The sequence below is a fragment of the Leopardus geoffroyi genome, chromosome B3, assembly GCF_018350155.1.
Source record: "Leopardus geoffroyi isolate Oge1 chromosome B3, O.geoffroyi_Oge1_pat1.0, whole genome shotgun sequence".
Taxonomy (NCBI): Eukaryota; Metazoa; Chordata; class Mammalia; order Carnivora; family Felidae; genus Leopardus; species Leopardus geoffroyi.
The window spans coordinates 36,225,960-36,253,001 of record NC_059337.1 but is presented as its reverse complement, the minus strand read 5'-3'; the positions used below and the strand labels follow the sequence as shown (position 1 = coordinate 36,253,001).

General features: G+C 42.8%; 1 protein-coding gene and 1 long non-coding RNA gene across 14 annotated transcripts in view; one reads left to right on the top strand and one right to left on the bottom strand.

Moving 5' to 3' along the window:
* The window catches only part of LOC123582801, a 65,339-nt gene that overhangs the window by 14,254 nt on the left and 24,043 nt on the right, over positions 1-27,042 (bottom strand). For 2 of the 4 annotated variants that reach the window (XR_006704571.1, XR_006704572.1), the window contains exons 3-5: positions 26,568-26,736; positions 840-930; positions 37-191 (exon numbers count right to left, since the gene is read on the bottom strand). This is a non-coding gene — a long non-coding RNA (uncharacterized LOC123582801). The remainder of the gene's footprint in view (positions 1-36; positions 192-839; positions 931-26,567; positions 26,737-27,042) is intronic. The other 2 variants (XR_006704569.1, XR_006704570.1) reach the window with 1 other exon arrangement.
* Positions 35-27,042, top strand: KIF23 (kinesin family member 23). Of its 10 annotated transcripts, none has more exons than XM_045449260.1 (24): positions 62-207; positions 1,964-2,033; positions 3,049-3,177; positions 7,144-7,249; positions 7,500-7,636; positions 7,843-7,952; positions 8,387-8,557; positions 9,821-9,862; positions 10,567-10,679; positions 10,822-10,943; positions 12,207-12,309; positions 16,205-16,284; positions 16,370-16,489; positions 16,715-16,841; positions 17,179-17,337; positions 18,638-18,795; positions 19,454-19,627; positions 19,860-20,039; positions 20,331-20,642; positions 23,674-23,904; positions 24,779-24,861; positions 25,041-25,119; positions 25,743-25,813; positions 26,547-27,042. In XM_045449260.1, the coding sequence occupies exons 1-24, from the start codon at positions 197-199 to the stop codon at positions 26,560-26,562; spliced, it is 2,904 nt and encodes a 967-aa protein (XP_045305216.1). In that variant the 5' UTR covers positions 62-196; the 3' UTR covers positions 26,563-27,042. The 10 variants fall into 10 exon arrangements, with proteins under 10 accessions (XP_045305222.1, XP_045305221.1, XP_045305216.1 ...); XM_045449259.1 differs by having other exon boundaries at positions 67-207; positions 25,041-25,125; XM_045449266.1 differs by lacking the exon at positions 20,331-20,642 and having other exon boundaries at positions 35-207.

The following is a 27,042-nucleotide window of genomic DNA, read 5'->3' as shown; positions in this document are numbered from 1 at the left end:
ATTGGCCCGTTTGAAATGCGCCGGGCGCGAGCTCACCTGGGCTCGCGGCGGCGTCGACCGGCTTCTCGGAGCGCCGCGCCTGAGCCGTGGAGTCCCGCTTCCCGTGGCCCGTCCCTGCGGCCTGCCGCCCTCGCCAGCCCGCCAGATCGAGCCCGGCGTCCCGCGCGCGCCTCCGGGCAGCACGGAGCCCGCTGCCATGAAGCCAGCGTGAGTACCGGGCCGGGCCGGGGCCGGCGTCTCCCGTCGCAGCCGGCCGCGCGGTCTGCACGGAGCCCTGCGCGGCCCGGGCCGCTGCCCCCCAAAGTGGGAGCCCCCGCGTGGGCCGCTTAGGGGGAGCCCGGGCGCGGAGACTCGGCCGCGGCGCGCCCTCCAGCCTCCACCCCGCCCTCTGCCGCCCGGAGCCCGGCGTCCCGCCCCGGCCTCCCGGGGGCAGGAAAGGTCGGCCCACGGGGGGAGCGGGGAGGTCTGTGCCGCGACCCGAGTCCCCGTTAGCCGGGGTGCCATCCACCTGGTTCCGGGACCGCCGCCCCCAGCCCTTTCCCTCCTGTCCGCCCGCTCGTCCGGGTTGCACTCTGCCGCGGTGGTGCGGGCCGGGGGTCTCCCCGCGCGCGGGCTGTGCCCCGGGGTTGAGAGCGCCAGGAGGCCTCGGTCTTTGGAGGGCCCTGGCACCCGGGAGCGCGGCGTGCTTTTCTGAGCCTAGCCGGTGGCCTTGAGACGGAGACCAGTTTCTGGGGCCGCTGACAGCCCCGCTCCGCCCACGGGCGCCCACGCCCACATTCCAACCCTCCCCCCCCCTCCCCGCAGCCGGTCCGCGTTGCTGCCCTTCTCCGAGCACTCACCGCTCTGGGTACAGCAATCCCTGCGCGGAGGGGAGGGCTGTCATTTGCAAAAAGCAGCTTGTTCTCTTGAGGCCAAAGTCAAAATCTTTATCTTAAAAAAAAAAAAAAAAAAAAAAAAAGGTTGAGTTTAAGTAAACCTACCGTAATAGTTTGTACTTAAAACACTAATTTGCTTGTTTCATCTTGGAACATGTTGAGAAAATATTTTAATAATCCGTAGCCCATGCCAGTAATTTCACTTAATTTTGATGTTAAGTGTTCATCTACACGACAGATAAATGTGGGGGTTGGTGGAGGAAAGGGGCATGCTGGAGAAATTGGTGAACTGAAGTCAAAATATCTTTTTCCTTTGTTTCTAAGAGAGCAAGAGAAATTGCAGTTTGGAGACTAAATTTTGGGGACAAAGGATGATAGCGTGGAGAACTCAATAAACAGTTGTTCCTTAAAAGTATAGACCTTGATCTTGATGAAAAAATGGATCCGTCCATCTGCATTTTTATTTTTATTTAAAAAAATTTTTAATGTTAATTTTTGAGAGAGAGGGCACGAGTTGGGCAGGAGCAGAGAGAGAGGGAGACACAGAATCTGAAGCAGGCTCCAGGCTCTGAGCTGTCAGCACAGAGCCCAACGCGGGGCTCGAACCCACAAGCTGTGAGATCATGACCTGAGCCACCCAGGCGCCCCTCCATCTGCATTTTTATAATTTGGTGAAGTCAATAGCTTGTCAGTCTGCCTTGGCAAGGGTCGTCAGAGCGGTGTGTGTGCTTGTGCGCATAGATAAGTGCCTTCAAGATGAGTGTGGTCAATTATCTGTAGATTTTTCAACTTTGTCATGCTTCTGTAAAATTGTTCAAGAAAATATGCAAACTACTTAAAATATAGAACTATTCAAACAGTAAGTAGGCACATCTAGAACCAAAAATGTCTCCTAAACCCAGTTTTACTTCTGCATTATGTGTGTCACATTCTTCTAATGCAGCATATTCTTATGTTATTTGGGGGGTGAGGTTTTGGAACTGCTAAAGGATAACTTTATAAGCTCTAGGAAGGTTGTCTCCCTATGAATTATAGGTGAGGTTTTTGTACGTTGGTTTGAACGGAATTTTTTTTTAACCCATGACCAGGAGGACTAAGACGCCCAGGAAACTTCTAGTGAAGAAAGGCTCCCAAACGAGTCTTAAAGACCCAGTTGGGGTAAGGTCTCTCTGTGAATTTGTTTGTGTGTTTTTTCTTCAGTCCTTTTCCGTCTTCTGTGTGTGCTTGGAGGGGATGGAGATCTCAGCTTTGAGATTTTGTCTCCGTGTAGGATTCTTTAGTCCAGCAAAATGAAGTTTTCGGTTGTCAATTGCATAACTCCTGTAACTAATTATGATTTGAACAATTAGATGATGAAAAATGTTCTTCAGCTGTCCCAGAGAATTCTTCCTACTCTCGGCTGGAGGTAGGAATTTCTGCTCCAGTGAGCGTCTTCCCCATTTCACCACCATTAAATAGTAATTGATGGCATGCTTCATGAAGACTCTGCTGTAGAATAGCTAAATTCAGTCTAGTAAACTTCTCAAAATTGCACATACTTCACTAGTTTCAGACCTGGGACCTTGCTTTTAAAGTCAAATGCAAAAAATAGTAGTTTGATTTGCTCTGAGGTATTTTCTGTCTGTCCTTCAGTGGCACAGGAATGTGTCTCTTGTTCTAAGTTGAGGGAACTAGATGCTTTTTGCAAGCTGAATAGTTTTTCCTCAACCCTATCACTGATTGAGAAGATGTGTTTAGGATGTTGCACTTTATACTTTATTTGTATATTTATTGTTAAGCTGTCAAGTTTTGCTTGACATTCAGTTTCAAACAATTCTAACAGCTTTTCAAATTCTCACTGTGTAATGTTGGTTTTAGAGATTTTTTAAATTAGTAATAGTATAACTTTATTAAATTTGTGCCTGTACGACAGTGAAGAGAAGCTGTGTGACTTTGATGCTTTTGTTATCCAAATTTACTTCAACTGCAGGTGCATTTAAAAATCTCTCTAATGTCTAATATATCTGTGTGCATCTGACCATTTCTGGTAGCAAGTTTTGGTTTTCATGGCTCTAAGTTTATATGAATCTCTAATATCGAGAGACCAAATGTTGAACGAACAAATGGGAAGCTTAAATGAAAAGTCAGGTAAAAAGTCGACCTTTGTTCTTAAAGTCCCTTCCTGTATTTTCAGGTATACTGTAGGGTGCGCCCACTGAGCCTTCCTGATCAAGAGTGTTGCATTGAAGTGATCAATAATACAACTGTTCAGCTTCATACTCCTGAGGGTTACAGACTCAACCGAAATGGAGACTATAAGGAGGTAACTGCCATTGGACCCAAGCTATTTTTACTTGATATGATTTACTTGATTTTTCCTGAAGGGCTTTTTCATTTTTTTCCATTTAACAAAATTCACGTTTCTACTTTTTTGAAAAACTTGTTTACTTCCCTGTAACCACCATATATAAAGTGTGGCTAGGCATACGTTTGGTATCCTTGAGGTAGAGGATTGCCTTTATAATGTAATTTCTTGTACTGGATATTGTTTTTTAGAGCATGTCAGGGATTGTTTAATGCAGAATGATTGTGCTAGGTGGCTATACACACACACACATTCAATTTCATAAGCAGATTAAAGTAGCAATGGCCGGGGGCACCTGGATAGCTCAGTGGTTAAGCGTCTGACTTTTGGTTTTGGCTCAGGTCATGATCTCACAGTTTATCGGTTCAAGCCCTGCATCAGGTTCCATGCTGATAGTTCAGACCCTGCTTGGGATTCTCTGCTCCTCCCCTGTTCGTTCTCTCTCTCTCTCTCTCTCAAAATAAATAAAATAAACATTTAAAAATAAAATAGCAATAGGCATCGTGTTTTTGTTTCGACCTCTTGTGAAGTGTTATTTTTAGTAAAACCTTGAGCAAAGTGAGTTGAATGCAGTTCAAGCATCTTGCAGTAAAGCTGCAGGGCAGAAGATTTTATGGGTGAGACGCAATCTTTGCCTTTATGGAGCTTACAACTTAACTGGGGGCATGGATGGAAAACAGGTAACTTTCGTATCGATAGGACACAGACAGGTGTGCTGAAAGAGATGGACTGTGGGAATGCAGAAGAAAACGTTTATTTGGGCCGTTGTCTCTACTGTCGAGCTGTCTCACTTGTGTGTGTGCACACTGCTCTTGTGAAACCATCAAGCCCACCAGTGGTCTCCGGGCCGCTAACATTTTGACGGACGCCTCTTGTCCTCATAATGTATTTCTCAGCAGTCCCCTCCTTCCTGAAGCCCTCTGCCGTCTCCCCGTCCAAGTCTCTGTGTTCTCGGCTCTCGCTGGCCACTCTGCAGGTTCCTCTTCCTTTTCCAACCTCTCAATACTGAGGTGCCCTCACCCAGGACTCTCTTCTCTACCCTTTCTCATGGCTTTAAATGTTGGTTATGTGACAATAATTCTGGAGTTGATCTCCAGTCGAAACCTGTCCTCAGCTCTAAAGTCAAATGTCCACTGTCTGGATGTCACGGAGGCACCTGAAATTTTACACGTTCCCTCTAAATCACTTCCTCCCTGGTCTTCTCTCCCAAATAAATGGTACCGCTGTCTCTTCCCCTTGTATCTCATGTATCACTAGATTCTATCCCTTCTCCAATGTGAAACTGTCCTTTTGTTTCTATCTCCACTGCCACCACCCTTGTCTCAGCCCTGTTATGAATCACCAAGACTAGTACTTCTCAAATGATCGGTGCTGAAGGAACAGCTTTTTAAAATCTTCAGTGCATCGTGACTGATCCTTTTGTGCAGCTTTGCCATCTGAGTGAGACCATCGAGAACTGAGCTTACAATCTGTTCAACGAGATGAGCCTCCTGATCACGTGTGGGGATGCTGCAGCCGTGTTAGGTGGCTACAGAAGTTTCTAAACTTACTCTCCATTTCTGTAATTATCTCCTCCTAGATAGGAAACAAGCAGTTCTCAGAGGTCCATTGGTTTGCTGACCCTACTTTGAAATCTAACCGGACTGCTCGCTTCCACGCTGAATCTTATTCTCCAGTCCATTTTCTAAAAGCCTCCAGAGAGATCTTTTAAAGCATAAATCTGATCTGACCTTTTTCCTGTTTAAAATCTTTCAAGGCAGAATGTCTTTAAATGGGCAAAACCCTGCTTAATTTGCCTCCTGTTTCTCCACCCTCCTCTCTTAGTACTCATCCGATCCTCTGAGTTCCTTGGATAAGCCCAGATCCTGCTTCAGGCTTGTTCTCTTCGCCTGGACTTTTCTTTCTCTTGGCTCTTAGCATGGATGGCTCCTCATCTTTGGATTTCAGCTTAAAAATCGCCGCCTCAGAGAGACCGTCCAGACGACCTTATCGGAAGTAGCACCCTTACACCTTAGCCCCTTCTCTCCTGCTCTGCCCTTTACGTGCTTCCTTGGTAGCACTTACCGCATCTAGAGGTTTGTTTTTTGTCTCTTTCCCCTGCTATCGTGTAAGCTTCAAGGATATGCACCTTCTCTGTCCTGTGCCCCATTCAGTGAATATGGATGAAGCACGAATGGTCTGGAAAGGCTTCATGGAGGACTGGGTTTTCGAAGATGTCAGATAGTTGAGAGTTGACTTACTATGAGGAACTTCACTTCTTTAATTGGACTTACTTTCAAGCATGTATAAGTAGACAAAAAGTTTGGTGGGGATTAGTATCTCTCATTGCCTGTGACAAGGCAGGGCCGAAAATTGGAAAGGGTGCTGGACTGAAAATGGCTGCAACCAGTCAGCACTGTAGGCTTGGGCAGGTGCCTGCCCTGGGCCTTGCTTTTCTTTACTGGAAAGGAGGGGTTTGTTCACAGGGACTTGGAGGTCATCTGACTAACCTGCTGGGACTATCTGAGGTGTGTCCTTCCTGGTCTGATTCTTTATACTTCTTATGAACTCTACAGCTGATCTACAGGATTAGAATAAAAACTTCTGCAAAGTGAAGAGTTAGCCTAGCTGAAGTAGGCCGTGTGTGTGATCTATAACGAGCTGTAAAGTGAACATAATTCACAGTATGTAATCACAGTTGAGAGTGAGACGAGTCACTGCCACGCGAAGGCAGTGCCTGGCCACTGCTCAGGGTCAGCTGCTGTCTTATTATATATTTGAGTACTAATCGGTACGTGTCTCCTCTTGGGGGCACGAAACTGCTACTTTAAAAAACGTAAGGGTTGTGATAGTGATATCTGTGCAGGCTGAATTTAAGGAAAAGGGTACGAAACAGGAAAGGCGGTCCCGCTTGACAAAGGCTATACTCCGTAATAAATTCCAGCAAATACTTATACAACAAATAACCTAGCACTGACGTTCATGAAGTAAAACTTGTAAGAAGGTCACAGACAAAACCGCAAGGTCTGTAATACAAAAAAACGAAAAAATAACAAAAATGGAAATAATAGAACTCCAGCCCCTGCCCAGTTAGGACAATTTAATTGACATTAAAATATACTTATAACCCCCAACCTAATTTTCCAGGTAGGAGTTTGGTAATATTTTTTGGTACTATGATTATAACTTTGTAATAATCCTATTTTGATAGAGATTTGATAATTGAAGTGATTTTTTTCAAGGTCACGATTTATTTAAAATTTCATAGAAGAACTCAGGAAATTAAATTTATAGTTCATTTCTGGTTTTAAAACAGTACAATAAGACACTTGGTTTTATGCTGCTGTGCCATTTAAAAATTTTTTTCTTAATGTTTTTAAATTTATTTTTGAGAGAGAGAGAGAGAGAGAGAGTGTGAGCAGGGGAGGGGCAGAGAGACACAATATCTGAAGCAGGCTCCAGGCTCCAAGCTGTCATCATAGAGTCCGATGTGGGGCTCGAACCGGTGAATGGTGAGATCATGACCTGAGCTGAAGTTGGCTGCTTAACCGACTGAGCCACCCAGGCGCCCTGACTGCTGTGTCATTTTAAAAGAGCAAACTAGTGTATGGAGTAATAATGCCCGATGATTTTCACAAGTTCGTAACTGAGTCATGGTCATTTTTGCTCTTTGTCCTCTAAAATCTGCCGTGGTCTGTGACGTGTTAGTGGGCTTAAGACTTCTACATTCTCTTCAGTAGTTGTAACTGTAAATCTTTATCATTTATAAGTGGTATAATTGAGGTACATCATGACTTTTTTAAGGGTTCCAAATTTAAAGACTTCATGGTTTTTCTTTGTGTCTACACCTTAAAGCAACATCTGAATACATTAAAACAGATGTATTTCTAGCTTAGACAGAGTGAAATGCCATTCATATGCTTTTTATTTCTCCCTTCTCCACAGACTCAGTATTCATTTAAACAAGTATTTGGCACTCATACCACCCAGAAGGAGCTCTTTGATGTTGTGGCTAATCCCTTGGTAGATGACCTCATTCATGGCAAAAATGGTATGGGTACTGGAGTTTTCACTGCGTTTTCCTTTCTGTCTGCCTCATAAAACTCTTTTGATACTCATGTATTTGATTATGGTTGGTCTTGAACTCACATTTAATTTGTTAAATGTGGTATAAAACATTAAGGGTGGTATAAACCCTGTTTTTTTGAGCTGGTTAATTTTACGTGTTTTTTAATGCTATGAAAGAAGGAAAAAGAGCGGAGGACTTAATCTATAACTCGATGTGACTTGCTACATTGTAGGTCTCCTTTTTACATATGGTGTGACAGGAAGTGGAAAAACTCACACAATGACTGGTTCTCCAGGGGAAGGAGGTCTGCTTCCTCGTTGTTTGGACATGATCTTTAACAGTATAGGCACATTTCAAGCTAAACGATATGTAAGTGTAATTCTTTTGTGCTGTGACTAGTTCACCTGAGGGCATAGAGACGGAGGTACCTGTGGATATAGGGTTAAGGGAGAACTCCTAATAAACTGGGTACATTCTGAAACCTTACATAGTAAATGTTTCTTATTTCTGAACTAGGTCTCTTACTATTTAAGTCAAATCTAAAAATCATGGTCTGATTTTACCCTCCACTTCAGGTTTTTAAATCTAATGACCGGAATAGCATGGATATACAGTGTGAAGTTGACGCCTTGTTAGAACGGCAGAAAAGGGAAGCCATGCCCAATCCAAAGACCCCCTCTGGCAAGTAAGTAATTACATTTGTATGTGACACTGGCCTGAGGGGAACCCTGTCTGGTGGTTTCCTCAGGCACCCGGGATGGTGAAAGTGAAGGGTGGTTGGTCTGACGGTTGACTGCAGTGAGATCAAAGTTGAGGAATGTTCTTCATTAAGTTTATTTGCTCAGATGTCCTCTTTGGTTTTGAGCACAGTGTTCTTGAATTACTGTTTAGAGAAGGTGCCGCTCTTGGTGGAGAGGGTATAAAAGCGGGTGCCGTGTGTCTGCGGGAGGACACAGCGGTGCTGTCGGCTGACGAGGAGCATGGACAGACTGCTTTACGCACCGCCGTTTGCGGTGACAGGCCGCTTACGTTCTCTCTCTCAGTTTCCTCTTGGGATCTTTACTTTTGATTCTGACTCACAATGAGTAAGCAGATTTTTTGGCCCTTTTCTTTTTTCAGACGACAAGTAGACCCAGAGTTTGCAGATATGATAAACGTACAAGAATTTTGCAAAGCAGAAGAGGTCGATGAAGACAGTGTCTATGGTGTATTTGTCTCGTATATTGAAATATATAACAATTACATATATGATCTGTTGGAAGAGGTGCCGTTTGATCCCATAAAGCCTAAGTAAGTAGTGGAGAGCGTCCCATCTTAGCTGCTTAACCTTGGGGAAGCCATTCGACCTCAGTGAGCTTTAGTTTCCTCAGTGATAAATGGTAATCGTGCTTTTGTTTTCAAAATGAAAGGTAACTTGTGTATCGTACGGTTGGTGTTCGGTGCATAGTTTTATTCTTGACCAGATCTGCAGCTGTGTCAGGGCACCAGGGGGTTAAGGTGTCTAAGGAGAAGAGAGACCTGAATACTCACCTTAGACATTACTTTTGAAAACTCTTGGCCTCGGGGCTATTATCTTGAGAAGGATTGTGATCACATAAGGAAGTGTCCTAAGGGTGAGGGTTACCTGCGGTTACCTTTCAAGAACCGAATACTTAGTGTCGGGAGTTTGTAGCCACATTAACCATCTGTGGTCGGTGACCTCTACAGGGAGGAGCCCAAAGCTATTGTCTGTACAACTAATACAGGTCTTCTATCACTGATTCATACATAGGAAGTGATCTGTAGCATCACTCTGCCAGAGTTAAAAGACAACTCCTTAGATTTCCTTGGGTCTTGGCCTGCTCAGACAAGAACAACTCCAGCCTGGCATCCCAATCCGCGCCTGTGCCAGAGCAGACTCTGGAGTCTCATTTAACATTAGTATCTTGCTCTTGAGTTGATGGTTTTGTTCTCAAGCTAAATGTTTATCTTCAATGCTGTCTTTGTTAGAGCCTCTCAGAACATAAATACTATGTAGACGTGTGTGTGTGTGTCTAATTGAACATCATTGGAGAAACAGCTGGATATTTGGAAAACCATCAGACTGAAAGAGTTTAATAAATTACATTAAACAACGTACAGATTACTTACTTTCCCATTTGTTTCAGAGTATCGGTCACGTGTACCCATTTTCCTAAACTTTTGTGATGTCATTCGTTGCTACCGATCCCTTGCCTTTTTGCTCACGTGCCAAGGTTCTTTTTTGGTGGGTTCTAAATGCGATCATTTTCAAAGAAGCCTATTTTGGTTTTATTTAGTTTTACGAAAGGAAGGCTGACAAATGTGCCTTGCACGCCTTGTAACAACCATTCTGGTAACTCCTTGAATGAACCCACCGGGTGCGTATTTGGCCCTAAATTCGGATTTAATTTGCGAGGGTGGTGTTTAGCCCGCTCTTCCAAGCTGGTTAACTTTTAAGTGTTTTTACATACGATGAAGAAACATTACAAGTGGAGGGTTTTGAGGAGCCAATCCTGTGACTGTCACGTAGCTCACACCCTCTTCCTTCGGTAGGTGGAACAGCTGCAGCACGCCCATGAGGAGCACAGAGTTTGTGTATGTGACCATGCTGACTCTTTTCTTAAGGAGAAGGGTGTGGTTGTACTAGCGGCTGGCATCTGTGGCGAGTCTGCACGGAGCTGGTGTGTCCTTGGCACTGGGCTGCCTGCTGCCTCTAAGCCCCTCCCTGCTTCCCAGCAGACCTGCCATTCACTGAGCAGTGGTGGCCGGCACTCGCTTGTGCCCCCACCGTGCATGAGGCAGGCCGAGCAGGTGGCACCCTTCCTATCCTTATCCTACCGTACAGACCGGAACTCGAGCAGCCACTCTGAAAGGACTGCCACTCCTGGTATAAACCAAACTCTTCCTGAATCTGTCTTCTGCGGACTCTGATGTCGGGACCGGCTCTCTCTTTTACAATTAGGGAAATGCCCGCTAGATTCTGATGCTTAACCTGTGCATGTGATGTTGCCATCTTACTATTTTGATCTCTACTCGTTTAGAAGGTGTTTTGTGTGCTTTATTAGAACAAATTATAGCAAAGCTTCTAAAACAGTGTAGGTTCCTGTTCTCCTGTTATGTAACTAATCTTGACTATACATCCTTACGCTTACCCAAGTTTAATGTTTTCCGGAGCTCTTGCCTAGGCTTATTCCCTTATAAGAATCGATGTCATGTTGCCTGGCATTTTAGTCCTAGTCTTAAACTGAGATATTAGTATCCCATAATTTAGGAGACTAATGTTTTCTTCTTTCTCATAGACCACCACAATCCAAATTGCTTCGTGAAGATAAGAACCATAACATGTATGTTGCAGGATGTACAGAAGTAGAAGTGAAATCTACTGAGGAGGCTTTTGAAGTTTTCTGGAGAGGTTAGAAACCACGCTAACATTCAGAAAATCTGAAACAATAAGTATACTCCTGAGAGTTGCTACTATAATTTAACAGCAGTTAAATTTTTAGTACTGTAGTGATCGAATTGAGGTTTAATCAGTGATGTCTCTGTCATCACAGGCCAGAAAAAGAGACGTATTGCTAACACACATTTGAATCGTGAGTCCAGCCGTTCCCATAGCGTGTTCAACATTAAATTAGTGCAGGCTCCCTTGGATGCAGATGGAGACAATGTCTTACAGGTAAATGTGTAGTGTGTGGAGTTTTTCTTGTTTTAACTGAAGCTTTAGTTTTTGGAACTAGGGTTAAAACAGGGAAGTTTTGCCGCAATGAAGACTGCTCTAGAATTATTATAGTAGGTGATGACGTTTAAAAATTGTTGCACTAGATAGTGTAGTTCTGGGAAACTGGCTATTGAATCTGAGAACCTGGAATTCTGCTGTGAAAAAGGTTTACAAATCTTTATAAATCTCTTTAATAGAGGAGATAAAGTAAGAAGTAGGTACGGATCATTATTTTATCTCTGAGGACTCATTTTGTATGTGGGAATTCAGTTAATGGTTTCGAAATGTCAGCAGTTAACTTCCCAGGGTAGGTACGGTTCAGGAGATGACAATTCTAAATTGTTCTTCTCTTGGCTGATAGGCCAGAAGGGCTCCTGTCTGCTGATCACTCGTTACTACTGGGCCTGTCATGCTACAAGGCTTACATCAATTAGTAAAAGCATTTGGGCCTGAGTAGAAATCATTTAATAACTTTAAGCTATTAAAGTGTAATTCCATTTGAAACCGAGAAGGTCTCCTCATGGCCTGACTACAGCAGGGTATTGCAGACCACCAGGATTCGAATTTTGATTCCTGTTAATTTACTAGCTGTCTGACTGGTTATAAACTCTTTCTAGTGTTGTGAGGATTAGAGCAGGGAGTGCATGTACAGTTCTTAGGCCAGTGCCTAAGAACTGACTGACAGCACTTGTAAATGTTAGTTAGAAAATGCTTGTAAGTCAAGCCTTCAAATACACTTGCTTTCCTTTGAATCACATCTAGTAATATCAGTTATGTACCTCTTTTCATTTCTTATTCTACAATTAGAGTATTATGAAATTGTTTGATTATAAAATTGTCAAATATCCGGTTATAGAAAAATCAGGATAGGTCTTTTCTAGACTTAGCAGATGTGGACTGAGCTCCTGCTGCATGCTAGGTGCTAGGTGAGATGCCGGAGGGAACAACACTAGTTGAGAGGCAGTCCTGCTTTCGTGAAGCTCATGGTATAATGCAGACACCAGACAATGGGCAAGTCCTTGTCCCCTTCACCAGTGTATTCATTTAGCCCATATGCTTTTAGCGGACTCTTCCCCCAGAACATGTATCCTTTGGCCCTACCATTTGTATTGTGCAAATGTTATATTGGTAAGACTTAATAATTTGTTGACAGGAATGTAATTATAGAACACCGTAAACCAGTTATACCTTGTGTTATTGGCGTTATGATCTTCCCTTCAGGAAAAGGAACAAATCACGATAAGCCAGTTGTCCCTGGTAGATCTTGCCGGAAGTGAAAGAACTAATCGGACGAAGGCAGAAGGGAACAGATTACGGGAAGCTGGTGAGCAGAGCACAGTACTCCTGTGATTGCTACGACTTTCCAGAACTTGCAGTGTCAGTCTGTCATCTGCTTATTGATAGGTGGTAATTTGATAGTTTAGAGACTAAAGTTAGGGGTCAGTGCCGTTTCTTTAGTTATGCTGGTTTGGTGTCAATATATGACCATACACTGACTTGTTTTAAGAATGAAGATAAGCGGGGTGCTGGGGTGGCTCAGTGGGTCAAGCATCCAACTCTTGATCTCGGCTCAGCTTGTGATCCTATGGTTCGTGAGATTGAGCCCCACGTCGGTTTATGTGCTGACAGTGTGGAGCCTGCTTGGGTTTCTGTGCCTCTCTGTCCCTCCCCACCTGGTTCGCTCACTTGCTCTCTCTCTCTCTCAAGGTAAATAAATAATCTTAAAAAAAAAAAATGAACGAAGAAAAAGTGATTAAAATGAATATAAAACAAGTTACATTCATATTGTATCTATTGCCAGTAATGTAAGTACTAGACCCTTAAACTTAAGTGATTTAACAGTTATTCCAACATTCATTCTGGTGAAAATTGGCTTCTGGAGATGGGAAAAATCTTTGAACACAAAAACAAATTGAAAGGGAATCTGTGTTTTGTTGTTGGTGTTTTAGTCTCTCATTAGTGTAGCTATTCATGTTACGTTTTACACATAATAGCATTTATGGAGTACCTACTGCGTGCTGGTATCTGAACACTCATCCAATCTGGGTGTGTGTGTGAGGGCAAGTTTAGGGGGGAAATGGCAGTCAAGGTCACTGAAATGGTGTGGGCTGATGACCTATGACAACTGGGGTGGCAGAGCAAGGCGAGGTCACGAGGACCCTTGTCTGTCATACTAAAAAGTCTGAATTTTGTCCTGAAGGAATAATGGTGGTTACCTATTATTAAAGGACTAGTGTGTATCATAGTATCTACTATGCATGGGCTTGATTTCTTGATTCTGACTTTTCAGGACTGTATCATACCCATTTTTCAGATGAGGAAGTGGGCTGGGAGAGACGAATTTTCCCAACACTGGAGCCCGGGTGAATTCTCAAAGCTTGTGTCTTTCTGCTGTTATACAGGGTCCTTAAAGTCAATGAGGAATTAGTCTTTTAGAAAGATTGTTTTCCTATGTAGGGAATTAATGTACCGAGGCAGGTCTAGAGGGAAGAACAGCAGTTGGGAGCCTTTTGCAGTAATTCACACAAGCCATCATGTGACCTAGAGGCAAGGGTTGGACAAAAGTGAGCTAGTTAGGAAGGCCACCTGGATGTGGAGAGGCAGGGAGAGGCAAGGGCAGATCCAAGATCTTGACTGAGGAAAAAGCAGTCTGAGGTGCAGGTGTGGGCGGTTCGAGTTTGTGCTGGACACGGGTAGCTTATTCCGGTGAAGTGCCTAGTAACTGGATGTAGAGGTGCACACATTCGGAAGGAGAGCTGACTGGAGGTTTAACAGCTTTAGGTTTTGCCAATATGACGGAAGCAATAGGGGAGATGAGATTATTCTTGGAGGACAGAAGGGAACAGGCTGAGGGCAGAGCCTTGAGGAACAAACACTTGAGGTAAATGATTTAAAGAGCCTGGAAGGAGAGAGAAGGTGGTAGGCAGGTGAGATGACAAAAAAATCCACATTATGTATATGTAGATAGAGAATCTGGGATCCAGGGTATGACAAAGGATTAACCTTGATGGGAAAAGAGGTTTGTCTCAACGGAAGAAAGCAGAAACTGGAGGGTTCTGATGCTTTGGGGAAAAAGCCAGACAGGACTACCAGAGTTACTAGGATGAGGAACAGGTGTGACTAAAATTAGGCCGTGAGCATGAGAAGAACGGGAGATGGTGGTTGGGGCCCAGGTTTCAAGAGGTGGTGCGGTTCTGAATGACAAGGTTTCAGGGTCCATCATAGCTGCGCGGCTCCCGTGCTAAAGAGAGAACAATGTGCTGAGGGAGTTGGGGCCTCTGGCAGCTTGTCAGAAATGACCCGGGCGTGTAGGGGGAACACTGAAGGCAAGGCAGCTAGGGACTAGGAAAAATCTTGCTGGCCTCCCTCTGCTCACCGTCCTTATAAAATGTCAGGCTTTAGAAAACAAGCAACTTTTACTTAGGCTGCGGGGGGAAGCGGCACTGCCCTTCTGTAGTTAAAGCGCGGCAGGGCTTTGCGCCGTGGCTGCAGGGTGAAGCCCGTGGACGCTTCACAGAAGATTTCTGAATGAATAATATAAAATACATAGGATCACAAAGGAAACCCATTAGATTAAAATGTGTTTTTAACAGTATTCTTGAAGCATTTGTCGTTACAGCAATTTACATGCTCCCTTATTAATGCCTAAATTAAAGATCCACCAGGAGGTCTTAAAACTACATAATTTCAAAGCAGTAATGAACATAAATATCTTGAGATCAGCAATAAACTGTGATGTGATATAAAATTACCTGTGATTTCTACTGATAAAAATCACAGGTATCACTAATACTACTTTTTGGCCTATGCTCGTAATTGAAAGGAACTGCTAAATTTCAGAAGTCAGTACAAAATAAAGGTGTAATTTATTTCCCATCCAAGTTTGCAGACTCCCCCAAATGTGCCCATGGATAACATGGACCCTGAGTTCAGAACCCCTGGCAATTAGGGAGAGATGGATGGAGCCCTCTGTGAGAGGTGTGAGGAGGTGGGGAAGTCTAGTAACAGGAATTTGGGTTCCAGAGAACACAATGGAAGCAGGAAGGACACTGGGAGTTGGGGTCAAGGAAGAGGAATCATGAACCATGGGACATTATGGAGGCACAGACGAGCTCTGTTTTGAGAGGTGGCCAAGGATGAGAGCATGGTGGGAGTTAGCTGACCTTAATCAAGGTTCTAAAATGAACAAATTGCTACGTATGTGGGAAGGGGGAGTCTCTGCAAATGGGATCTCCTGCATTATGGGAGGCTTAATTAATCTGTCAGACTCGCCTTGGCTCAGAAATCCAAACAGAGTGGTCAGAAGTAACAATTATGCTGCCCAAGGAATCCTTGTCTGGATGTGGAAGGGACGCAGTTAGCTGGACCCTAAGACCCATGATTGTTAGAAACATGAGGCCCTCCGGGTGCAGGGGACACTTCAGTGCTGATGGAGCCAACTACAGCCTGAAATTGTCATGCTGTAGAGAATATGTTAATAGAGGATATTAAACATCTGCATCTAATACACTCTCTCACAGAATTTAAGATTTGGAAGAAACTTTATGGGCCAGGAAGTGTAACGTTGCATTCCTTTAACTAGAATTCTTGAGGGATGGGATTTAACCTCTCCCGAAAAACTGCTATTATGGAATGTTCCTGCCAGGCCATATGGGAGTGATCTTTAAATTAGCCACTATAACCTGTTATTTGTAATTTCCTATAGTATTTCTGGGTTTTTTTTTAGTGTTTTTTATTTTTTTATAAAATGTTTATTCTTGAGAGAGCGAGAGCGGGGGAGGGGCAGAGAGAGACAGGGAGACACAGAATCTGAAGCAGACTCCAGGCTCTGAGCTGTCAGCACAGAGACTGATGTGGGGCTCAAACTCAGGGACTGCGAGATCATGACCTGAGCCGAAGTCTGATGCTCAACCAACTGAGCCACCCATGCGCACCCGTGTTTATTTTGGCAGGGGGAGGGGGGGGTGGCGCAGAGAGAGGGAGACAGGGAATCTGAAGCAGGCTCCCGGCTCTGAGCTCTGTCAGCACAGAGCCGGATGATGGGCTCGAACCCCCGAACCATGAGATCATGACCTAAGCCGAACTCGGATGCTCAGCCAACTGAGCCACCCAGGCACCCCTCCATACATTTCTATGAAGTAGGGATTTTATAGGCAAACAGACCACACTCTAGCTACTTCACTGTTTTCAAATGTCTTCTGTCTCTATTTTTCTGTCAGGAAACATTAACCAGTCATTAATGACACTAAGAACATGTATGGAAGTCTTGAGAGAAAATCAAATGTATGGAACTAACAAAGTAAGCAACAGCCTTTCATCATTTCTGTAGCTTTGTTTGTACGCACTGTTTGGCCTTATATATTTGGATTTGAATTTATTTACAGATGGTTCCATACCGAGATTCAAAGTTAACCCATCTGTTCAAGAACTACTTTGATGGGGAAGGTAAAGTACGCATGATCGTGTGTGTGAATCCAAAGGCTGAAGATTATGAAGAAAGCTTGGTAATTTTAACGTATTTATCCTATAAAGTCTCAGAGTTTCTATGGAGAAAACAACTATTTGGATGTGAAGAATGACATTCTAAATATTTTTAAAATTGATACAGAACCATTAGTTACGGAACTAATGACCAATCTATTATTTCATTAAGTAATTTCTGAAGAAAGGCTTGGATATGTTTATTTAAAAAAAAAATTTAAAAACCTCCCATTTGTCTTGTATCTTAGCAAGTCATGAGATTTGCAGAAGTGACCCAAGAGGTTGAAGTGGCAAGACCAGTAGACAGGGCAATCTGTGGTTTAACTCCTGGAAGGAGATACAGAAACCAGGCTCGGGGAGGTCCAGTCGGAGACGGTATGATTTGGTGTTACATCATGTGCACGTTTGTCAGTCTCTCTTCAGATCTATTTTACATGAGACAACAGTTTACTTCCCTTCCTCCCAAGAACGAAGGAGGGGAAAATTTCTGAACCAGAGTATAAATGAGATTTCTTTTGTTACATACTGTAACTTCCCCCCCCCACTCTTCCTTTTTTTGTAATTCATTTTAAAGGAAGTATGATTGTGACAACTCTAAGTGCATGGTTAATTGAACCGGGGGTTGGGGGTTCTAATCACAGTGTTAAACTTGTTTAAATAAGCTCTTTCTCTCCTGTGTAACTTCTTGTAATTTTTTTATAATTCAACACAGAACCACTGGTTACAGAAGTAGTTTTACAGAGTTTTCCACCTTTGCCATCCTGTGAACTTTTGGATATCAACGATGAGCAGACTCTTCCCAGGCTGATTGAAGCATTAGAGAAACGACATCACCTACGGCAGATGATGATCGAGGAGTTTCACAAACAATGTAAGGGCCAAAAGCGGTCGGCGATCATTTCAACTCCAGAAATAGGCAGTGAATCGAGTTCTTTGGTGGGGCAGATCTTTAAGGAAGGGTTATCTCTGCACTTAGTACTCAAGGCATTGTTTAATTAGACTGACACGGAACCTTCCCATAGATCATAAAACAAAAGAAAGAGGTGGGTGGGTGTGTATACGGTCCCTTTTTAAAATTTACACTGATGGACACAAAAGAGTGGAGTAATAGCTACTTTGTTTTTAGTTCTTACTAGTCACTTACTTGCAAGGCACTTCACATATATTACATCTTTTTTTTATATAAAATTTTTTAGTTTTATTTTTTTAGTGAGAGAGAGAGAGAGAGAGAGAGAGCGCGCAAACAGGGGAGGGGCAAAGAAAGAGTGGGATCTGAAGCAGGCTCCAGGCTCTGAGCTGTCAGCACAGAGCCTGACGCGGGGCTTGAACTCATGAACCGTGAGATCATGATCATGACCTGAGCCGGAGTCGGATGCTCAACTGACTGAGCCACCCAGGCGCCCCACATGTATTACATCTTAATAACTGTCTTTGGGCGAATTACTTCATCATGTATTTCTTACTCTCCATGTCTGCACAATGGAGATGTTAGTTGTTTTATCTAGGAGGGTGTCGTGGGGATGAGATGATTTATGAAAATCATGTAGAACAGCGACAGCCTGGTATGTAGTTAAGTGCTCGGAAACAGATCAACAATTTTTATCATCGTCGGTTCATTTAAATCTTCGTAAGAAAGGTGTGAGATGAGTGGTATTTATATCCCTGTCTTGAAATGAGGAAATGTGCTCAGAAAAATTAAGTAACTTGTCAAGTCCCACAACTGATCCTAAATCCAGTTTTCGCACTTGTTTTGAAGCAAATGACTTAACCTATAAGGGTTGACAAGGGAATGTCATAGTGCAAAATGAAAGGCCCAGTGTTTTCCAGTGAAAAACAGCCTTTAGGAATGTCTTATAGATTTCTTTTTTTTTTTTTTTTTAATTTAGAGAGAGGGGGGGGGGCTGGTGGGGAGAGGAGAGAGTCTTAAGCAGGCTCCATGCTCAGTGTGGAACCTGCCTCAGGGCTCGTTCCCACAACCCTGGGATCATGACTTGAGTGGAAATCAAGAGTTGGATGCTTAAAGCAACTGAGCCACCCAGGTGGCCCTCACACTCTTTATGGACTAACCCGCATGATTTGCTGACTAGCTACATTTTACAAAGTACCGACTAGTAAAAGTTGATTCCACCGGTCATCTTGGAGTAAACTTGGCCTGCATGCTTTTGTTTCAGCTATTACTTTCAAAGCCCTGTTGCAAGAATTTGACAATGCTGTTTTAAATAAAGAAAACTACATTCAAGGAAAACTAAATGAAAAAGAAAAGGTGATCTCAGGACAGAAGTTGGAAATAGAACGGCTGGAGAAGAAAAACAAAACTTTAGAATACAAGGTTTGTACCGGCATCATTTATGGGCATACGTGCTGGCCGTTGAGCACCGCTCTCTCTGCCTTAGCTATTCTGCTGTAGAGCCTCTCACCACTGCGTTCTTACTCGTCCTCGCCTCACCCCAAAGACAGGAAATGGGAATGAAAAGCATTCAAGGGGTAATAATGCTCTTTAATTTTATGAGTTAGACTTTAGCGATCGATGGGAATGTTCTTGGACCAAACAGGTGAGTTTTCCAGAGGGCTCTCTAGAGTTCAGCTCTGCTCGTAGCTTGCTTTTTGACTTCTGGTGAAGCATGTTTGCTCTCATTAACTGAGTGTCATTTAGGGGGTGCCCATTCATTCCAGAGAAGCCCATCTCAACCAACACAGTGTTCTCTGGTCTGAGAACAGCCTAAAATAGAGAATTCAGGTCTTACTCTCAGGGGAAACTTATTTTCACACAAAGTCGGTTAAAACATCTTTTCTGTGAGAAACTCGTTTAAAAGTTCTCGCTTCTAGGAATGGAGGTAGGAATTCAGGTGAGAGTTTAAAGGAAACTGCTTTCTCCCTGATTTTTCCTCCCACAACTGTGCCCGCATAAGCAAATTCTGCAAGCTTATTTCACAGCTACGTGCAGTGTTTATGTGCCACACGCTGAACAGAATGGCCTGCTTCCCCAGATTGAGATTTTAGAGAAAACGACTACCATCTATGAGGAAGACAAGCGCACCCTGCAGCAGGAACTCGAAGCTCAGAACCAGAAGCTGCAGCGGCAGTTTTCTGACAAACGCAGACTGGAAGCCAGGCTGCAAGGCATGGTGACAGAAACGACAATGAAGTGGGAGAAGGAATGCGTGAGTGTCGCTCCTAGCGTTCCGCACTCGCGTCCCCGGGGGAGGGTGTCCGTGGTGGTGACGGCGGCTCCAGCAGCCGCTGCCCGCCCTTCCAGCTCCTGACCAGTGACCTGGCCTGGCGAGCGCGGGAGGGACGGGAGGACTGTTGTTCTTGGCAAACGATGCGTCCGGGTGACGCGCTGCGCCCGTCTGGTGTAACTGAATTAGATGTGTGTCGCTGTCGCCAACCTAGGAGCGTCGGGTGGCAGCCAAGCAGCTGGAGATGCAAAATAAACTCTGGGTCAAAGATGAAAAACTGAAACAACTGAAGGCTATTGTTACTGAGCCCAAAGCTGAAAAGCCAGAGAGACCTTCGCGGGAGCGGGACCGGGAGAAAGTGACCCAAAGAGCCATCTCTCCATCACCAGTACCTGTAAGTTATGTGGTTGTGGAGTAACCCGCACCGGAGAAAATCTGTTCAGATTAGGTGACTTTCTATGATGAGCGCTTGTCGTTTATATTACTTACTGTGTTTTGCCAACTTCTCTGCATAAATATATCTAAATTTAGCCATCAACGCCAATTTAGTGCATTCGGTATAAAAATTTTTTAACTCAGTAAAACTAAGTCTAGAGTTGTCTTCGTGTGCTAAAATTATAGAAAAGCAGTGAACTGTTTCTCTCAGTGTTTGTCTCGCTCATTAACTTCTCTTCCATTTTTTTAGCTTTCTAGTAACTGTATCGCTCAGATTTCCAACGGCCAACAACTCCTGAGCCAGCCGCAGCTCCATAGGCGCTCTAACTCTTGCAGCAGCATTTCTGTAGCTTCCTGTATTTCGGAGTGGGAGCAGAAAATTCCTCCGTACAACACACCTCTCAATGTCACATCTATTGCAAGGCGTAGGCAGCAGGAGCCAGGACAAAGTAAAACTTGTGTCGTGTCAGACAGAAGGCGAGGGCTGTACTGGACCGAAGGCAGGGAGGTGGTTCCCACATTCAGAAATGAGGTAGAAACAGAAGAGGACCGCTGCTGCAGGGTTAGTGCCAGCATTCTCTTCAAGTATTGTAGCCACAGAGCGTCATCTTGGCGGCTTTTGTGTGGCGGTTGCGTTTTTTGTTTTTTGTTTTTTGCCGTTTTGTTTTTTAATTATTTTATTTTATTATTATTTTTGTGTGTGACTTGATTCAGAAAGCTCAACGGAAGACGGGTGAGCTCCAGTATAAATAAGGTCTAGTTTTTCTGTTAATTACTTGGAGAAATCACCCTGAAATTGAGGCCTAGCTCTTCAATCTGAAAAAGCTGTAACGTATCTGGTAACAGCAGCCATGCCAAGGAACACAGGTCAACTGGGCTGGCCCGGAGTAATCGTGTTTTCCTCCGCAGTTGCTCCTAAGCACTCCAGACCGGGGTGCGAGTGCTGAGGGTGGTTTCCATTGGTTTTTCCTTTTGGTTTCCTTTCCTCAAAATTTTTTGCCACTTTTGACCTTTTGTTTTTAAAAATGTTTTCTCAAAATGTTTTCTATTTTGAAAAATCTCAAACTCAAAAGCTGAAAGAATGGCACAGTGGCTTCCTTCCCCCTTACCTGGATTTACCAATTATTATCTATATAGATATGCAATCTTGTTTTCCTCCAACTTTTGAAAGTCAGTCATACGCTTTGTGGTGCTTCATCCCTAATGAGGACTGTCCTGTATAAACAGTCTTTACCAAACCCAAAAAAGTTCACATTAATTGAATAAATATCCTCTATTTTTAATCCATGAGCCTAACAAAGTGAATGCCCTGCAAGTGCTTATTATATATTTTTTGATTTTCATGACATTCAATGTTTTTGAATACTCCAGGTCTGTTGTGTAACTACTGAAGATTTGCATGTCCAGTAGTTGCTTTTAATCTGAAGAGCTTTATCTCAATTTACAAGGGCTTGGCCTCAGTCAAGGGTGTTTAAAGTCATTCCTGTTTAAGTTTTCTTAAGGATTAAGATAAACTTTTTACTTTGAATCTGAATAAATGGGCCAAGCTAATATTGTGAATTTATATTTAGTAAAATTTTAATATGGCTTTTAGAATTTTTCTTTTAACAAGTTAATAGTATTTGCTTTAGCTTTTCTTGTACAATTTAGGTACAGATAAGCTTCATTTAGATCACCTGTACTCCTGATTATTCAGGAATAGTGATGAATTAATTGCAAGGTATTTACCAAGACCCTGCATAGATGTGTTCTAAAGTCAGAGTTTTTTACTTTGCAGATTTTGCTTTAAACCTTTTTAGGGAGAAAATTATGGTGATAGAGTTTCTGATCAAGTCTAATAAATCCCCTTTATTTTTCATGAAAGTTTATAGACTGAACACTATTCAAGGCCTGCTTGTGCCTGGTCAGCATTAACGTGTTATCCAATTTGGCTCTGAGATACTTAAGAGGATTTACTAGCGATCCTTTAACTTCTCACTTGAAATCAAATCTCTTTAGAAGTGCAGCAAAGTTTAGGCTAGTATCTACACATCCAGGTTTATTGGTCAAAAATTAAGTCAGATGGACTGAATTTACACTACTAAAGTGTAAATTTGAGGAAGAGATTTTAAATATCTTCGAGTAGGTAAATGATAGTAGATTGTAAGAACTATCTTTCTGAAGCTTGTTTCATAATATATTTACTGCCAAATGTGTTCAGGAAAACTATCACCTTTGCTAAATGGTAACGACGTGCAAACTGAAACAGATTGTGAGAGAGCCTGAGGCCACTTTAAGAATGGAAAGCTTCCTAGTTGCTTTGAGGCTTGGGCATCTTGCATGGCAAACTGACTGCCCACGTTCTGTAGCAGCATCATTTCTCACCAGTGCTTCTGCTGTTGCTTGTGCTTATTAGGGGAAACGCTGCAGTTCTCCAGACAGGCATTTTATTTTTTTTAATGTTTATTTGCGTGTGTGTGTGAGAGAGAGGAAGGGAGGGGAAGAGAGAGAGAGAGACAGAGAGAGAGAGAGAGAGAATATCCCAAGCAGTCTCCGTGCTTTCAGTGCAGAGCCCGACATGGGGCTCGATCTCACAAACTATGAGATCATGACCTGAGCCAAAATCAAGTCAACCCCAGACAGGCATTTTCAACTTGGGATCTTCATAGGTGACCAGCTTTGAAGGATTTGGCCTGTAACTGTTTCATTTGCTTTTAGTTATACAAAAAGGAGATGTTTGAAGCAGTGGGTATCTTTGGAACTAGGTCCTGTGTGTGAGACACCTTTTCGTAGACTGAATGTGCTAAATTTAACTTCCCCAAATTTACATGATAGTTGACTGGAAGCAACTAGTTTTTTATTGTGTGACTGATGGAGACTAATTTGATACTGTATTTTTAGTTTGGTTCTTAGAACCTTCATGAAATGTTTGAGGAAAAATAGTTGGTATGTTTTAGCCATCACTGTGTTTGAACTTTTCATGAAGTTCTATTTGAACTTTTAAAGTCTCAGAAAGTACTCAGAAGTAGTTCTTTTACGTTCTCTTGATCATTTTATACACAGAATTCTTATTATACCTTATGTTCTTTAGCATTTTGTACATACAGGCCATTAGCTTTCATTTTTTGTCCGTCTTTGTAGAAGGAGTGTTTTCTCTTTTGTTTAGAGGCCTGTGACATGTTTAAGGCTTTTACTGACCTTATTTGGAGCCGTTAGCACAGTTGTGGACCTAACAGATTACCTCACAACGACAGGCACAGATAACAGTTTTGATCAAGAATGTAAAATGAATGGTTTTGAATATACCACCTACACAGGAAAGTCTAGTAGCATTATCAGAATTTTTCCTTCCATTTTGTTTTGTTGAAACAGAAGCTCCCTGGCAGAACGTAGAACATACAAGATGGTTTTAAGAGATGTTTGTGGGTTTTGTGTTTAAATACAAAGAGAACATTTAAATCATTTGAGTAACATATTTAGCTTTTGAAAATGTTTGTGCATTTGTTTTGATATGATCATCAGCTAATGTAGCCAAACCTGCTGCACTTCTAATAATACCCTTAAATTAATTCTGGGTTATGCTTGTTTCTTGATTCCTCTTTCAACCTGATCAGAACGCACCACCAATTCGTCTCCGACACAGACGATCACGCTCTGCAGGAGACAGATGGGTAGATCATAAGCCTGCCTCTAATGTGCAAACTGAAACAGTCATGCAGCCACATGTCCCTCATGCCATCACAGTATCTGTTGCAAATGAAAAGGCACTAGCTAAGTGTGAGAAGTATATGCTGACCCACCAGGAACTAGCCTCCGATGGGGAGATTGAAACTAAACTAATCAAGGTAAAAACAAATTTACACAGGACAAAAAACATACAAAATGTCAACTTCACAAAAAACCACTTAATCTTCTATTCCTTTGATGACACACAGGCGGTGTCAACGAAGATAAATGGGTGTTGATAGGACCTTTTTGACCTTTGTGTTTGTTCGTTAGAAAACTAACTGCTCAGGCTATGAATCTGCTAAACTACAATTAAATCGGCTGCTCTGTACTGAATGAGGTTCAGATTCTCCGGATCCTCTGTTAGAGGATCCTATTATATACTGTAATTAATATAGTTTTAACCACTACTTTAAAAGTAAGCCCAAAGAACTTGTACCATTTGTCAGTTCTAGATAAAAAGCCCACATTAAAATGTGACCTATCAAAATTTCTTATTATTGAGCTACCCAGAGCCCTTTCCCTTCCCTTCCTGTAGAAAAATTTTCCTTTGATTGCAGAGTCAACGAATAATTGGGGAGTAAAAGGCAACTGGGAAAAAACGTTTTTCATATCAAATTTAATTTAGATGATGATTCTTAGTATAACCAGAGTTACAAACACGACTGTACTGTCATTTGAAAATGAGGGGTGGGGTATACCCAGAGGAAAGTATAAATGCCTTTGAACATTTAGAAATTTCTGGTAGATCTCTTGATCCTTGGTGTGGTTTTTATAGAACAAAAAGGAATATTCTGAAGAATGTTACTGATGATACTGCATTGGACTTTTGTTTAGTGAGAGATAATTTCTGAAGTATTTTAATAGTACAGACCCAGCAGTTAGAAACACCATCTGGTTTTGTGGATGGGACTCTATTGGTTTAAGTTCAGTTTGAAACATTTATCACTTGGGATATCAAAGTGTAATGGTGACCTTTTCTCTTGACTTCAGGGTGATGTTTATAAAACAAGAGGTGGTGGACAATCTGTTCAGTTTACCGATATTGAGACTTTAAAACAAGAATCGCCAACTGGGTGAGTGACCATCAAGGGCTATTGTTTTCTTAGCTTGCTTATTCTTGCAGAACACAACATCCTATGAAATGTATCATTAATTATCTGAAGGAGTGTAGTGATATTTCCCTATTTTTAACATTGTTCCTGTTCCTGGACGCAAAATAATTGTTGCATATTGTTTCCCCATTTTTCTGCAGGCGAAAACGAAGATCTTCCTCAGCAGCACCTGCCCAACCAGATGGTACGGAGTCTGAATGGACCGATGTAGAAACAAGGGTAGGGGTAAATATTTGCTTAATAAAAGTAAGGGGTAACCTATTTTTAACGCCCCTGCTTATTGTTTTTCTGGCTCTTGGAAGCAGCTGAGGTCGGATCTCACACTGCCAGTGCAGCCTGTAGTTCTGTTCCTAGCAAACCTGCCAAGGGACTCATGCTTGTTTGGATCGGCTCTCATTGGAGCTCTTTGGTTCAGAATCCTTGTTTTCAGTGTAGAGGAACAGGGCCCGAGAATCAGGTCAGAGAGCGTCACTGCAGAGTGACAAGAATTCACATCAAATTGGTGGGAATCTTCACACAGGCACAACTTCCCTGTGGAACTGTTACTCCTGATGAGAGGCTCCCCTGGAAAGAGCATGGGAAGGGCAGGTGGTGTTAGGAGGCCATTTCTTCCTCATCTAAACCGAGGAAATTACCCAGATGATGTCTATGGACACTTCGGGCTCACCATCTTTGTGGCTTAAGTCAAATAAACTGCAGATACCTGGTATTTTAACACAGCTGTCTGTGCTGCACTAGAAAGCAATGTGGGGTGTCACCTTGGCTGAACCCATCTGAGCAGAACTGTTTTATAGACTGCACAGAGGAGCTGATCTTTTCCTCTTCTGTAATTTTCCTATCAGTGTTCTGTGGCTGTGGAGATGAGAGCAGGATCTCAGCTGGGACCCGGATATCAGCATCACGCACAACCCAAGTGAGTCCTGACTAACTGGGCCTTCTGTGTGGCTTCTCCCTTCTCCCTACCGTCCACTTTAAGAGGACATTATGTGGTTTCTGTTTACCCCTTGGAATATCTGGGTGCTTTGGCAGACTGCCGCAGTTGGTGCTGAGAACCTCAGAAGGCTTGGAAAGAGCAGTAACAGGAGGTGATGGAAAATTGCTCACTCTTATTCGTACTTTGCTAATGCTCATAAAGCTCTCGGAGGCTGAACTGAGATCGCCCATAAGGAGGGGAGGCTGGAGGCTTTAGTCAGGGATGACAGCAATTTCTGTAATTCATTCTTTCTGAACATGCCTCTTGGTCTCATTATAGTGGTTAAGTGTTCAGTAAAATAAAACGGGGTGGCCGAATTTACGGTAGGGGAAGGAATCCCACATTTCCTTCTGTTAAATGCATACCCCATTCTTTTTCCATGTTAGTAAAACCCTTTCTTTTCATATGTCTACCTATACATGTCTGTGTGTCCATTTTTAACACAGGTATTCCTCAGGCAAGTTGGAAAAGTACCGCAGTAGGATAAAGGCGGGAAGTCCTGCTTTTTAAACTTAATATTGGAGACTCATGGTTTATAACTGTTACTTGCTATCTCAGGATCTGAACTTTCCCACAATAAAAGAGTTCTTGTAAACTTCCTAGGAGATCTAATTGCTATGGATGTATCACTGATCGCAAAAGTCAATACTAAATGCTGGTTTTCACATTTTAGGCGCAAGAAACCTTGACCTACCGGTTTCAGTAACGAGAGAACATTTTCATTTGTGTTGGTGATGTCTCCAAGCAGAGCCAGCAGTCTTCAGAGTCACCCTGTAGAACTGCAGCTTTGTTGAATACCACAGACCTCAGATACATCAGACGCTGGTGCAGATCAGAGATTCCCCCGAAGGTTCCAAAGATATCTAGGATTCAGCACACTTTTTATATTATATGCCTTGCCATATGAACTTTTTAATAATGCTATTATTTTGTATATTTCTTGTATACTTATAAACTAATTCACACAAGTGTTTTGTCCTAGGTGATTAAGGAAAAATATATTTAGATCACACTTTTTTATTGTGACTTTTCCAGCTCTTGTCTGAATACTTCTTAAGGGTTTATAAACAAATGCTGCTATAGCTTAGCTGCAAGAATGCACTTTAGACATATTTGGGAATTCAAACTTTCAAAATAAAGATGTCAGTGACTGGCCAATACTAAAACCA